Below are 14,800 nucleotides of genomic sequence, written 5' to 3'. Positions count from 1 at the left end.
TGGATTACTATTGTTTAAAATCTTTGTAAAAAAATATATTCTATAATAATTTAATGTGTATAAAATAAAATATAATTTAAAAATATAATTTTTTTTTAAAATGATGAAAAAAAAGAGACAATCCAAACAATTAGCCTGTTTGGATTATTATTTTCTGTCGAAAAATTACGTCGTTCTGTATAATCATATTTTTTTATTATTATTTTTTCACATATATCAAATCATTACAGTAATTTTTTCGTGAAAAATACAACCGAGCAGGGCCTAATCGGTCGCCAGTCTATGGAAAAGGAGCTTTTGGGATGCTCCGGGAAAGGACGGACATGCATGTGATCGCTTAAAGCTACTTTGTTAGGAAATACTACTCTTTATCTAATCCAATTTTGTCAAATCCTATTAAATCTTTAATGTCTTTTTTTTTTTTGGCAATTTCCGTTCCATTGTGGCTTTTGGTCAACTGGTTGAATATAGGTGTTGGACCAGTGGACCTCATAAAATCACAATGGTGCCGTTCCATTAAACCAAGGGAAAAATAAACTTTTCGTCCTTAATGTTTGGAGTTATACCAATTTAGTCCCTGTTGTTTTAGCGTATACACATTTCATTTCAACCCTTAAGTTTTGATTTTTGACCAATTTAGAACAATTAACATTTTATCCCCTAATTTTAGCTAAAATTGACATTTAAGCACTCAATTTGGACGGAATAAAAATGTGTGAGGGGCATGCATCGTTACTAAAAAGGCCTAGGGGAAACAAATTCATTAAACCCTCAAATTTCATCAAATATTACAGACAAATGTTGTTGAACGGTTGGACGCAGAAATTATATGGAAGGTGAAAAGAGTCTAATTTGATAATTTTTGTTCTCTCTTCACGCGTTTTACTCTGTCCAAATTAAGTGATGAAACACTATTGATTTCTGCCAAATTTTGTGATTAAACATCAATTGTCTTAATTTTTTTTCAAAAATCAAAACTTAAGGGGTAAAATGTGTTTCCACTTAAACAATGGGGACAAATTGGTCCATCCACAAACAACAGAGATGAAAATTGCATTTTTCTCTTAAACCAATTTGCTACAAAAAAAAAAAAAAAAAAAAGAGTTGGCTTTATCCTTTTTATTGTGGGATTGCTGAAAAATCAAGTCACTACTGATTACTAATACTCGACTTGGTTGCTCAATGGTAATACGGTAATGTTTATGTTTCTGAAAAGAAAAATAAATAAACAAATAATTGAATTTGTTCTCGGCCTGTGGGCTGTAGCCTGCAAAGCCGGAATATATATTGTAAATCAGTACGTGCACCGTCTGTACCTCATTCTCCCATGCTTTGGATTACTTTTAATGCAACCCAATGCTCAAGAAAAGGTCAAAAACTTATGCAAACCTACCGGTTACCATCATATACCATATACCTACTCTATTCTAAAAGCTTCTTGTGTGTGCTCAGGGCAGTCACAGATCGGAATCAAAAAAGATTTGATGGACATCCTGCGCCTGCGGGACAAAAGAGTAAAAAGCCTGAAAGGAGTAAGCTCACCACCAAAGAAAGCCTCGCAAGATGCAGCAGCCAGGCTCCATGGTAATGGAGCATTTGTCCCACTCAGAAAACTTGGAAACTGTGTACTAGTAAATAGATTAGCTAATAACAACTAGTTTTCTTTTCTGTGTAAATACAAATAGTACACATATATGGCACTTTGCCACCGCTAACACGTGCAAATCACGTGCTCATTCTCAATAAACTTGCATGAAAATTTTTTGAGTTGCCTAGCTGCATGGACCTCATGAAAATTACTTCAACAATCGGGATCAAGTAACGTTACCAGTTTAGACTTTTTAAATCAGGGCAAAAAGCTTCAATATATATATAATTTTTTTTTTTTTTTATGTTTTAAAGAAGTACTGGTATTTTTAATACGAGCTGTGGCTCCAAGCAATCTGCATAGACAAATTGACAACTTAATCAAGAAAAAAGTTACATGTTGTAGCAAGGTAGTCTAAGGCCAATACCCACTAAAAGAACATATACAGATACACACATTCTGTTCTTCTGATGCATCCACCAGAGAGAGAGTTCTTAATTTGCAGGTACTCAGCGAGAGGAAGCACTACTGATATTCTTGCCTTTCCATCCCTGAATAATCCATCCATGAAGCAATTGGTCTTGATACTTGGTCTCGGACGACCCTTTTGGTTTGGCTGTTCAACATCAAGAACACAGCACTCTTCTAGCCCCTTGGAATCAACATAATGCAATACTCCGTCAAGTCATTCTGATAATTCAGCCTCTTCCTTATAACGCTGCACGCTGCTTGTTGCTTCTTCCAACGCATGAATCGCTATCATCATGATATTGATGCTTCCTTCCCCTTCAATCCTTTCTTTATCCAACTTCTCCGTGTCATCAATTTTCCCCTTGGCCACGAGCTTCACATTCTCCAAGGTTTGATGGTAACTCGTCCAAACCGATAACCAATTGTTCCCCATTTGGAAGAAACTTGTCACCTTCCTCTTGACCCTTTACTGAATTGCAACATGGGTTCAGTTTCACAGTAGAAACTGGAAATGAGACTTTGATCTGTGACAGGTCCCATCTGCCCATCTCTTCAAAGATGGTTGAATTCTTTGGCGGAGGAATAGACTGGAAACAACTGGTCTGTAAAGGAGATGACTCCGACGAGTTATACAGAGAATGATTTTGTTTCCCCCGACAACTCATTAGGGTCAGGGATTATGGCCAGGGGCCAGCAGAATTGCTACTACTGACACTGCTGTTTGTAACATCCTCACTGGAACTTTGACTGTAGCTATCTTTGTGCGATTCTTTCAAGCGTTTTAATAGATATTTCACCAGGTGAAGGAGGGTAGTTCTTGCCAAAAATTTCATTCGAGCACTTCTTCGCAGCTTGGAGAGCTAATGGATCATGGGACATGCTCGGCTCGTCTTCCAGATTCTCTCCTTCATTAGCAACTGATTAATGTATTTGACATTGGGTAGCACTCGCGCTCATCCGGAAAGTCACCTCCGAGCTCACGTTATAGAAAGGAGCAGAACTCCTGCAATCCTCCAAAGGCTGCTAATCTAGACCTGGAGGAAAAAACCATCATCGAATTCCTCGAATAGAAAGTTGAAATTAGATTGCTCCAAACTAGATAAAGCAATCCCATCATCAAGTCCACAGATTGTCCATAACTAGCTTAACCTTCTTATAAAACCAATATCAAAGCTCAAGAATTGAATCATCAACCCCAAGCGCAAAATAAGAAGATTAGGTTTAATCAATGATCCCAGCATGTTAATGAAGTTGTTTTACATCATAATCCAGATATTTGCAACCGTCACAGTGACAATCTAACCTTCTTTCAGTCATTCTCCAGCACACTATCAGTTTTTAGTTTCAACCCTCCGAGCTGATGGTATTCTGGTGCGTCGTTTCACTCTTAAAATTTGAAGAACAGACGAAAGGAAAAGAAAGAATTGCAGCAAGGTTCCACAACCAGATAAAGAAAACGGGGGGGAATAAAAACAAAGTTATTAATCGGAACCGTCAAAACGACACATCACATGTAAAAATAACCGTCAAGCAACAAATGACAAGTAAGCTCCGGAACATCAAGACTTGCAGGTAAAGTCATGTTTTCTTCTTCGTACTAGCCTTCAACTCTTGTTTCCTTGTTTGGCAACCAATTTCTATTTTCTAAATGTAATGTTGTAAAACTGCACGAGTTGATTGGTTATTGCTATCTGTTTTTCAATTTAGTTTTTCGTACAGACCTGTTCCACCACACATTCATGTGACGAAACACAAAACTTCAGATTAGTGATGGTTTGGTATATTATAATCCGGACTAGATTGTTCCAAGATAAATGCAGACCGTCTTAAACACCAGATCGATGAAAAGAAACATAAAAAAAGAAAGCCATGGTTGGCAAATTTATTACCTAGTTTTGATTGGATGCCCCGTGATGATGATGGAGCCACGCCCCAAATCTCCACAAGGAAACAGAAAGCGATGATGAAAAATTTGCTGGCATAAGAAAAATTAAAAAATTGTTATTTGCACTTCATTTTTTATTCTTTACACCCCACGCCATTCGTTTTATCACATAATAAATGAAAGCTAGACGATTAAAATGATAGTAAGAGTGTGATTTAACAAAAATGAAAGTGCAAATAACATTTTTCAATGCTTAATAATATGATTTAGTGGCCCTTCCACTAAATATTTAACTTAACGCATGTGGTAGAGTCCGCCTTGATAACGAATTCGGTTCGTGAAAAAGTGTGGCATGGGAATAGACTATTCGAATCATGGGCGTAATTCCTTTTTCCACAGAGCCTTAGAACAAAGATCTTAGCCATTATTAATTGTGTTTTTTTGCCAAAAAGATCTTAGCCATTAAGCTACATCCTTTTCTTTAATAAATATCACGTCAACCGCGAAGTTGCGAGAATGTTCAACCCATGTGAATTAAGAACGAACTAGAAATTATAGGGGACCTAAAATGTAACAAGTCTCGCGGGGACCTAAAACCTGGTAGTGGAATCCAAACCGCAGTCAGAGACCTTGAAGGGGCCATGTCACAAGGCGTCAAACACTTTGGGAACACGTTCGACAACTGCACCTAAAAAGTCAAACTACACTGGCAACAACAAGCATCAGTTGCCTAGACCAACGACATTGCTCACCGGTCCTACGGAAAGAATCTCCATGAGAAAAAATCGAAAAGAAAAAGATAGCAGCCCATAAAAGCATCAAGTCAAAGAGACAAAAAACAACAAATCTTCGCCTCAGCAAATTGACAAGTACCGAACAAAACACAGAGACACATATAGTCATCATATTGTAGATAATTAGGTCATAGCGGCCCGTAACAGCAGTCTTTATAAAATAAAAAACTAGCATTACCTCGTACTGAAGTTTTACAGCGTAAAACTATCATTGCTACACAAACAGCTAGAGACACCGCCAAGAGAGTGGAGGAGTTTAATCAGCTCTCTACAAACATCTTGACGAGCTAAACTAGAGGGCAAGTTGATGAAATTATTCATTAACCAAACGAAAAATTAGACGGAGAAGGAACGTCTCTTTTTTGTTCTTCCACGCTTGCTCCAACAAATGCTCGACCAAACGCTGCGGCAACCATGTCCTCATGCAGACCATGAACTCATACATCCCCACACAATTTACAGGAGTAGCATCCAGCTAAAGCAATAGAATGTGCTCCAACTCCACAAGCAATAGAATGCTGCATTCACTAGGATAAAATTAAGAAACTGGCGATCCTAATCTGATCTTCAACTTATAATGCTGTCAAGGAATGGCAGCATCCAGTATCAAGCTCAAACTCCGGAAATCTCTGACTCCAGATCTAACTGCCACTTATATAGCAGATGAGCATAGTGGGAAGCGTGTATTGTCCGTACATAGGAGGAGACTGCCAGCATATAGAGATACTCAGAAACATGCCTGTGCAGGAGACCACAGAATGTGGGTTTTCATGTGCACGTAGTTTCTTTTGTGCATGTGCATGTGTGTGCCTTCATGTATGTAGGAGAGAGAGAGACGAAAAAAGAGAGAAGTTGAATCTTGATGACAAGCTTCGAGGTCTTTCGCATTAACATAAAATTCCGGGTGCGCTGAATATCTACACATCCAAACAAGGATAATAGGATAGAGTCCTATGCAGGTGACCAGCACGAGCTAGAATAGAGAATGCGACCTTTCCAACCTTGCAACATCCAACTACCATCTTCATCAAAAACAAAATCTTTATGGTAACCTCCCTTTACCTTACCCCTCAACTTTTCTAAAAGTTCTTGATTCAAAGGAAGAGGCTTAAATCCAGCTCGAGTATGGCGAACCTGCCATTGCTTGTAAGTCTCAGGCCTCACCACTCTCTCTGCGCCCTCACAAGCAATAATATTTATAGCTTCACGCCCAAAAAACTGTTGCTCAAGATTCATCCTCTGAAGATCTTCACGTGGTAAGGTAGCATCAAAAATGTCAAATAATGACGAGTAATGGAAGAGGGCCTCCCTGAATCGAGTTACAAAGAAAGGAGCACTATAGGACCCATTAGTCACAGCATTCACGAAAATATCTGGATTCATCTTCCTGATTAGCCTTAAAACAGCATCCCTTGGACTGTCCACCTTGACTGTCTCATCAAAAAGGTTATTAAATTGAAACAAAGCATTAACAGCAAGCACCTCACCTTCAGCAATATTCAGATCCTCAACTTTAATTGCCTCCCAATTTTGTTCTGCTATGGCTTGATATTCAAACGGCACATGAAATCTCTCACAATACCTTGCTAACCGCCTCCCTGTCTCTTCAACTCTTTCTGATGGCCTGAAACCAGGTTGAGGCCGCTCAATTCCAGTGATGCGGAGCTTGGGAGGCCCACCAGGTCTGGTTGAAAGATGCTGAATTAATATTGGCCATTGGAAACCATAAAGGATACCAAAATCTACAATGTGCAGGGTTTTGGCATCTGATGCTTTATGCACGATCATCTTATTGGCAAAAAAAATTGATATTTTCTTGAATGGGCAGGCTGAAAGATAAACCTGGTAAGCCTTCAACTTCTCAGCAGCTGAGATCCTTTTGGATGCTAAGGCCGCATATATCTCAGTGCCAGTGCCCGCCAAACGTGCCTCAAGACCGTTTGCAAATATACTGGCCAACCTCTGGCATGCATCACCTGAGGGAGATGAGTGCTGCCTAATCTGCTTTAATTGTTCACGTGCGGTCCTTTGATCATCATTCGCAACAGATTGAGCACAGCTAATTAAGAGCGTCCTCAAATCCACAGCTTCACTTTTACTTCCCTGGTTCCTAGAACGAGTTTTTCCACCACCAGTTCCATCTGGAAGTCCATTCTGCTGCCCAGTCTTGTTCGCTTCATCATGTAACTGAGCAGCAACATGACACCATTTTATATCAGTGCAAAGAAGCACTCTATCAAACATCTCAGACAATTCAGCCTCTTCATCGTAAACTGCCTCTTCATCATAAACTGCCGATTGCTTGCTGCTCCTCTGCTGTTCTATATCACTTTCCTGTCGATGAAGATGCTTCCTTCCCCTTGAGCCATTAGGAGAATGATCACCGTCATCCTTCTCTTCCTTGACCTTAGACTCCAGAAAAATCTCCTCCGACTTTGGAGGCAATGCATACTTATCCAAGTCAATAATCAATTGATTACCGCTTGGTAGAAATTTACTAGCTTCTTCCATCCCCTTCTTGAACTGCGAAATGGACTCACTATCACTAAATATATTCGGAATCGGGTTATTGTATGCAAGAGAGTTCAACTGCCCATTCATATGATTACCGAAGCTGCTCACAGAATTAAACAAAAGATTTGAACTGTTCTCAGAAGACAACGGGAAAGAGTAGTCCAAAGAGTAACTCTGTCCCGCCGCAGATTTATACTCTCCAGGCTCAACAGAACTACTGGCAGAACTGCTGCTGTTTGCACTATGCTCGCTCGCGCTTCCAAACAGGCTGTCCGGGCTCTCTGCGTTTTGGTCAACCTGGTACGGAGATGGAGGATACTTCTGGCCAAGTGCATCATATAAGGATTTCTCAGCAGCTCGTAAAGCCAGAGGATCAGGGAACATGCTGGGCTTCTCCTCCATGTTCTCTTCCAGGAGTATCTGGTTCAGATACCTGAGCACGGGATCTGAGTCACCATCATCTGGAGAATCCACCTCAGAGCTCCCAGTTGAGAAAGCAGGAAGATTACCAGTGCCAGGAGTGGGTGAGAAAGAAGATGTATCCACGAAATTAAGATCTAGAGCATTGTCACCAAATTTGAAGCCATTCAAAAGATTAGGAGACTCCTCGAAACTTGGTAAAACAATCTCATCCTCGAATTTGAAACCGTTAACAGAATCAGGCAATTGGTTAAACCGTGGATCCATGCTGGCATAACCCTTGAAACCCTGTTTTCAAAATACACAACGAAAAAAATAGTTCGATGAGCAAGTAAGCCCTAATCCTTAATCACAAAATTAGCAACGCGGCCAAATAAATCCTAGCTATCAAATTACCAATAAAAGACTAATAATTAAAAAAATAACAACTAAAGTATTCGCTCAAAGATAGTCCAATCACAAGCATTCAACACTTAATCGCATATTTAATTTTGTACTCCTACGTTAGACTGCATGAAATAGTGGACTAAAAAAGAAATCATTTCTATCGCTAGAGCACTAAAATTAAGGCATGGAGGACATCAGATACAAGTCCATAAAATCTCTACCGTTTCAGAAACAAAAAAAAAAGATACAAATTCAATAAAATGAAGAAACTAAAATAAGATCAAAGAATTTAAGAGCCATGAATTAAATGACAAATTTAAAATTTAATCGAAATTATACGTGCATATCGAATCTCTAAAATGATTTTCATGAACAAAAAAATTAATTCCCACACATCAATTACCAAAACCATAAAACATGGCGAACGGAGAAGTAACAGAACCCACCAAAAATTAACACACCGAGAACTACAACTAAGACAAACCCACAAATTTCAGGAACTAAATCAACCAGAAATAATAAAAAGAAAACCCCTAAAACAAACACCAAACTGATCCCCGACTACAAAGACATGATTCTTAAACTATCAAAACATGATGCTGAAAACAAAACAAAACAGAAGCCAAAACGTAAAATAAATTTCTCATCTCTTTCTTGCTTTTTTTTTTTTAGATGGCGCTCCTATTGATGTTTTTCAGGGCAGAGTTGTGCGTACCTGGACAAGGCTTCCAGAAGTGAAAGAGAAAGGAGAGGACCGAATATCAAGGCAGTGGAATGGGCACTTTAAGCTGATTATCTTCAGGAGAAAGAAAGAAAATAAAGAGGGAAAAAGAAAAAGATAGTCTTACTAGAGACTATAACTAAAACTGGAGCTTGTATCCAACTTTCCCTATTTATAGAGATAGGGAAGAGCAGAATAGTCGAAGAGATAGATTTACCACTACTGTAATCAGAGGAAGATTCGCTGAAGCAGGGGGTGGTCAATGGTGAATGGTGAATGGTGAATGGTGAATGTTTGGGACTGGGAAAGAGAAGCTGTAAACCGGCGGTGATTTTGATAGCGATTTGCAGAAAGGGGGTTTTCTTGGGATATAATAATATCACCAGCTGCTGCTAATCACACAGCCACCATTCACTGTTGCTTGGAAGCATTTGGATTCCACTTTCCATGGCCTATCAAATAAAAGTAGTATGGGTTTGATTTTTTTTCTGAAGCAATCAGTATGGGTTTTGATTGATCGGGTCATCGTATGGAAATTTATTCGGTCCCGTGGCTTGAGGATGGGGTTACTTGTTCCGCGAGACAGATAGGATGAGATGATTCTCAGTAGTTATCTTCCACCTTTTGACTTTTCCTTTGGAAAATTGAAATGCGTCCTCTCGTTAGCTGTATTTGGCTCTAAGGTGTCAATTTGACACTTGCTAAGTTGCGATTGCACCTAGGATTTACGCGGGGGCCTGTTTGTTTGTCAAACAAGTTTTTGATCAAATCTATCTGTTGCAAGTTTTTAATAATTTTAGCTGTAGTAATCTCAAAAAAAAGTTTTTCAAAATTTTTAAACTATACATTTTAAAATATTTAAAAATTTACTCACTTCAAAAATTTTTCCTACAATTTTTACAGTAAGTTACAATAAAGTTTTAGATAAATATTCAAAAAATTCATTTGCCAAACAGGGCCAATATACTTACGTCAAACTGACTTACCAAATTTACAATTTTCCCTCTCTTGTACGGTCCAATAATTTAGATATTTTCCCAATTTAATCTCATCTTTACAAATTTCAACAAATTAACAATTGAAACTCACTTTGATAAGTATCTATTCTGCATCGGTCCATGCGTAACTAGAGGTAAGCATTTGGATCTTGGACACTAGTAAATGAATAGCAGCCTAGCTTATGATGTGTTTTTGACAGCGACGCTTTGGAGACTGCTATTTCCATTGTTTGAGTGTGAATGAGTTGAAAATTATTTAGAAAAAAACTTTTCAAGGAAGGGAAATTGCGATGAAATTAGCGCATTCTTGTGCTCTGAAATTAATTCGGTGAGAAATGGAGTCAATATGTGTGAGTCCCATTGTAATGAAAAAAAAAAAAAATTATTCCCTCTGTCTCACTTTCATAGTCTTGATTTTTTTTTTTTATACATAGTTTAAGAAAATTAGTTAATTTTATTGGAAGAGTAAATTGAATTTATCATTTTTTTAAAATGCCCTTACATTGTCTATTCGGATTCCTATTTTGTGAAATTTTTATTGAAAAATATATAGCAGTAATTTGATGTACACGAAATAAAAAGATAGTTGAAAATGTGTTTACAAAAAAGTATAAAAATTTTTGGGTCAAAAATGCCAATAAATTTGAGAGGAGAGAGGGAAGGGAGGAGGAGGAGAAAGAAGCTATATAAGGGGACAGCAGAGGAAGAGGAGGAGGGAGATAGCAACTAATTCATTCAGCCCCATGTTGCTATTTATCGCTTCTTCTAGTTTGTTTCTATTTTTTGTTTTCAGGACAACTGAGCTAATCGTCTTTCAATATGTCGATAGTACCCTTTAGCTTCAAAGATTATGATCCTAAGAAATCAAAAGATGAAGCCAAAAAAAAAAAAAGAGCGTCTCCAATTTGTACTTTGTACTCCTACTGATTTATGTCTAGCCCATTGTTTTGTTGCGAAGACAGAAGATCTTGCTGCCCAAGTTTCTTTGAATAGCTGACGTTCTTGAGTTGAATGGTCAATGGGAGGAACTCTTCTACATTTATTTATTAGTTACTACTTACAAAATACATATATATATATATATATACATACATACATATACGAATCAAGTACTGATATCTATAGACCAAGTAACACAAAAAATAATACGCAGTGTTATAGAACATGGAAATGGACCGTGTAATTGACAATTCAGTCTTAATTAATTAAACTGCGCTTGGACAAGAACTATAATATTTCAAAAAAAGCACATGGAATCTCGTGGGAAGTAAGTATATATTTTATGTCAGCAGATAACGCCATCGGGCATTAACATAATAGGCGCCATCGATAACATGTACATGATACTCAGAGTTTCGACCGAGAATACATTGGTTTGAATTGTAATTATGTTTATCTTTTGTAAATGTATCTTTTATTCGTATTTTTATTTCACACATAATAATAATATATTTTTCTTTAAAAACTTCTAAAAATAACAACCTGGACGAACATAACATAAGTACTGCTGCTTGAGCCGTTGAACAACGTACGTGCCTGTCAGCATATATAGGTACGTTACGTAGTTGGACGGACAGATCTTTACTTTGATTATTCGGTCAGATGGAAGGTACTGATAATTGTACGGATAGCTTCAGTGATGCGAAGTTAGTTGCCCTTACCCTTTTATTGAGGTTTGGCACTAAATTGACAGAGAATGTTCTGAACTTTTCGCCGAGAACTAGAGATTAGGGTTCAGAGAATGCATCCATCATCATCATCTCGAACTAAGTATGATAACCAAAAATAATTCATGAAGTTCCATAAAAGAATTCGAATACTTGCATAATTGTTGAAGAAATTAGCCGAATGGGTTTCCCATTAAGGCTAAACTACATCACTGGACTGGAAAAAAAAAAAAAAGAAGAAGTAAACTCGGTCTAAAACATAACTGCACTGGCCAGGAGCTTGTAGAAGAATATAGAAAAGTATGGACTTGTTCAACGGTGGCAATGGAGCTTCCTGAGAAAATCAGCAAGTAACCAATCCACCATTATGTGGTAAGCCTCTTGAGTCATATGAATTCCATCCCAGCTGACGTATCTGTAGGGATCAGGGCAAGCTGTAGCCCCTGCATATCCACACATTCTCGTCTGATTGAAGTTGTACTCCCCTCCTCCTCCACAGCAAGCTCTTTGTAGCTCAAAACCTAGTCCAAAAATTTGTCCACAATATCCACATGATGTTTCGCATCATTATATACCACCCTCCTAGAAAGTCAAATTGGTACAAGTACAAAGACAGCCTTGCAGACGTACCTCTAGATTTAGCTATCTGGAGAAGATGTTGAAATGCACCGTAATAGTCCCCGTATGCAATTGTTACCTGTGGGTTCTCCTTTTGCAGTTCTGAAATTGCCTTCTTCAGCAGACTATTATGGAGTGTGGCAAAGCTGTTTAATCCCTTCAAGCAATGATTCTCGTCATAGTCGTCTGGATTGTCTGTGTTGAAGCCTGTGAGATAAACTGGCAGACACCCAATTGGAAAGTTCCCAGGAACCACTATTCTCCTTGCTCCAAAACGTATGACCCCCTGAATAAATATATCATGGATAAGACAAGGAGGAAAAAGAAAATAAAAGAGCAATTAGAGCGAGAGAATTAAAAAGTAAGCAATGCTACTAATAAGAACACCAGGGCTGCAGAAGCTAACCTCAACAGCTTTCTTGATTGAGGCAACAACTTGAGGTACGAAGTCTAGAATTTCAACTTTGCGTTTGTTGCTAAAGAATGCATAATTATAATCGTTGCCTCCGATTTCACCCACCATAAAGAGAGCGTTTCTTAGCTTCATTTCACAGTCTGTATATATTTGAAAAAAAAAAAAAAATGGAACGGAACAAAGAGAGAAATTCAGTGTCATGCACAAAAAAGTTAATAATATAAACTGGTATTTTTTTTGGGACAAAAAATTGAATAGAAACTAAGTAAATACTAAGTTGCATACGTCTCTGGCTGCCGCAAAATTCGTGAAAGTGATCTTTCATCCATTCCAGTTGGACGTCGAGGGAACTATTGGTCACTGGATTTCTAACCTTATGACGATCGAGAGTAGCTGATGACAGTGCTGTAGCACCGGCCACCGCGAAGTTTGCTCCGTGCATAAAACTGGCCTTTGCATCCTTGATAGGATTCACAAGAGGTAGACCTGATGCCAGCGCTGTATTAAAGCAATACATCAAATATGCAGTCAGCTGATATCGCAGCTTCATAAACAGGGCAATACACCTTTTGGCAGTTCAAGCACTGGTTTCAGAACAAGGTATAACGGCCAGAAACAAGAACAAAGTGCAATCCCAGTGTGACAATTGTCATACCTTACCAATTCCATGCATATTTTCTTTAAGAAGAGGCGAAAAAGATTCGGAAAGCATACATCGAGGAATCACCAGTAAACATCAGTAGTAGACAGCAGATAATACTACGCTGTAGGCTTAACTGAGTAAATGTCTTAGTGGATGGGTTACAAAAATTGTGCATGGTTTTTCAGATATAGGAGGCAGCTGAGAACTGTAATAGTAGTGGATAATTTGTAATTTAATTTCCTTATACACTGGATTAAAACGGCAATAGTTTCAATTTTTCCGTCATGCGTGCTACTAATTTGGCATCTAAGGCCTCCATGCAAATTGTTTAAAAAAAAACCAGGTTATGTCCCGAAACAGAAAAACAAATACTGACTGTGTTGATAAAAAGCAAGTGCATGCAGGTTCAAAACAAGAAGAAGCTATACCAAAATAATAATAATATTCAAAATAAGTTTGAATCGTTAAACACAATTAAATAAAAATTCGCAATAACAAGTTGGCAATAGCTATAAGAATTAACAGCGAGAGGAGGAGACAAAAGGATGTTATTTTACCAATGTAGTCAATCATAAGAAGCCCGTCGGAGCAACGGCCGGTGGCTTCGTGGGTTAGTAAGGTCTGACCGTAGGGGGCTCGGGCGAAAGGTAAAAAGGCTCCAAGTGGAGATTCCCGAATCAAATTCCCAGCGTCTGATATGGAGTCCCCGAGTTGGTAGATTTGATCAAAGTGACAGAAAGCCAGAGGATGAGCGTCAGCGGATGGTGGAGGAGAAACAAAAAGCAAAGCTGCTGATGCAATAACAAAGAAAACAACAATGGTCCCCTTGACAGCCATTATTGCTCCCAAAAGAAGAAACCAACCAACAGTGGTGGTACTAGTACGTAGCGTCGATCGGGGGTTGCTTGGTATTTATAGAGGATGCATATGTAAACCTGTGGGAACAAAAGTTGGAATCGTAGCGGGATTGGAAAGTGGAAACCAACTGGAGTTTGGTCATGAACCAAAGATTAAATTAACTAACCGGAATTAGAGGATGGTAATTTAAGTGCTACTACATACGTATGCGAATATAGGAGGCGTACGTTGGAATTGACTTCTAATAGGAAACCAACTGTGGAGTTGGTCTCCAGATGCAACTCTCAGAGATTCACCCACCAGTTTTACTGACGGAATTGACTTCGAGTTCTTTTAGCTTCAGGCCATCTCCTAATCCTAATCCTTATCCTACCCTTATTCAAAGTATAGCAACAAATACATACTACGTGCGCATGCATGGGCATGGGATTGAAGTATAGCATACCGCTCCCCGACGCCCTGCTGATCAATTGCCAAATCCAACCGTGTCTACTGACCATCACGCTTAAAAGGTTGCATTTGTTAATCATCTTCCTTAACCAGCTAGGTCCTCTCCAATAATAAGCAGAATTCCACGAATTAGCGGTGGATGTTTTGTTCGAGGCTGTTAACAGATATACTCTCCCCGCTGGCCCAGGGGTGCTTCCCACTTGAGATCCTCGGTGACAAGTTTTCTATGCCAATTCAATGCCACCTCTAGCATTCCGCGCCAAGTGTCTTATTATTATTTGGGGCTTTAATTTTCTAATAATCCAAATTGGTTTGGTTTAACAAAATTTTCCCTCAACCTCTAAGACTTTGAACTGACCGGTCTAATTTTT

The 14,800-nt window shown here is 38.5% G+C and overlaps 2 protein-coding genes across 2 annotated transcripts; both read right to left on the bottom strand.

Annotated features, from left to right (window-relative positions):
- Window positions 1-4,851: 4,851 nt before the first annotated feature.
- Window positions 4,852-9,315, bottom strand: LOC140036501 (scarecrow-like protein 14). The gene is made up of 2 exons (XM_072078127.1): window positions 8,775-9,315; window positions 4,852-7,960 (listed from the first exon to the last, which is right to left on the bottom strand). Exon 2 carries the CDS (start codon window positions 7,937-7,939, stop codon window positions 5,690-5,692), a length of 2,250 nt encoding a protein of 749 aa, XP_071934228.1. The 5' UTR covers window positions 7,940-7,960; window positions 8,775-9,315; the 3' UTR covers window positions 4,852-5,689.
- A 2,260-nt stretch (window positions 9,316-11,575) lies between these two features.
- Window positions 11,576-13,964, bottom strand: LOC113728382 (GDSL esterase/lipase At5g03980-like). Its single transcript, XM_072049012.1, has 5 exons — window positions 13,679-13,964; window positions 12,764-12,976; window positions 12,470-12,618; window positions 12,076-12,349; window positions 11,576-11,966 (listed from the first exon to the last, which is right to left on the bottom strand). The coding sequence occupies exons 1-5, from the start codon at window positions 13,956-13,958 to the stop codon at window positions 11,758-11,760; spliced, it is 1,125 nt and encodes a 374-aa protein (XP_071905113.1). The 5' UTR covers window positions 13,959-13,964; the 3' UTR covers window positions 11,576-11,757.
- Window positions 13,965-14,800: the final 836 nt, after the last annotated feature.

This window comes from Coffea arabica, chromosome 1c (genome assembly GCF_036785885.1).
Source record: "Coffea arabica cultivar ET-39 chromosome 1c, Coffea Arabica ET-39 HiFi, whole genome shotgun sequence".
Lineage (NCBI taxonomy): Eukaryota > Viridiplantae > Streptophyta > Magnoliopsida > Gentianales > Rubiaceae > Coffea > Coffea arabica.
Note: the sequence above shows the minus strand (reverse complement) of the source record. Positions and strands in the feature narration are given on the sequence as shown.

What these genes read in the sequence shown, in the direction of transcription:
- LOC140036501 (XM_072078127.1), bottom strand. Translation starts at nt 7,939, where the DNA reads ATGGATCCACGGTTTAACCAATTGCCTGATTCTGTTAACGGTTTCAAA.
- LOC113728382 (XM_072049012.1), bottom strand. Translation starts at nt 13,958, where the DNA reads ATGGCTGTCAAGGGGACCATTGTTGTTTTCTTTGTTATTGCATCAGCA. An exon ending in CAATCAAGAAAGCTGTTGAG is followed by an intron (nt 12,350 to 12,469) that starts GTTAGCTTCTGC and finishes ATATTTATTCAG; the next exon opens with GGGGTCATACGTTTTGGAGC. An exon ending in CCAGATAGCTAAATCTAGAG is followed by an intron (nt 11,967 to 12,075) that starts GTACGTCTGCAA and finishes TTTTTGGACTAG; the next exon opens with GTTTTGAGCTACAAAGAGCT.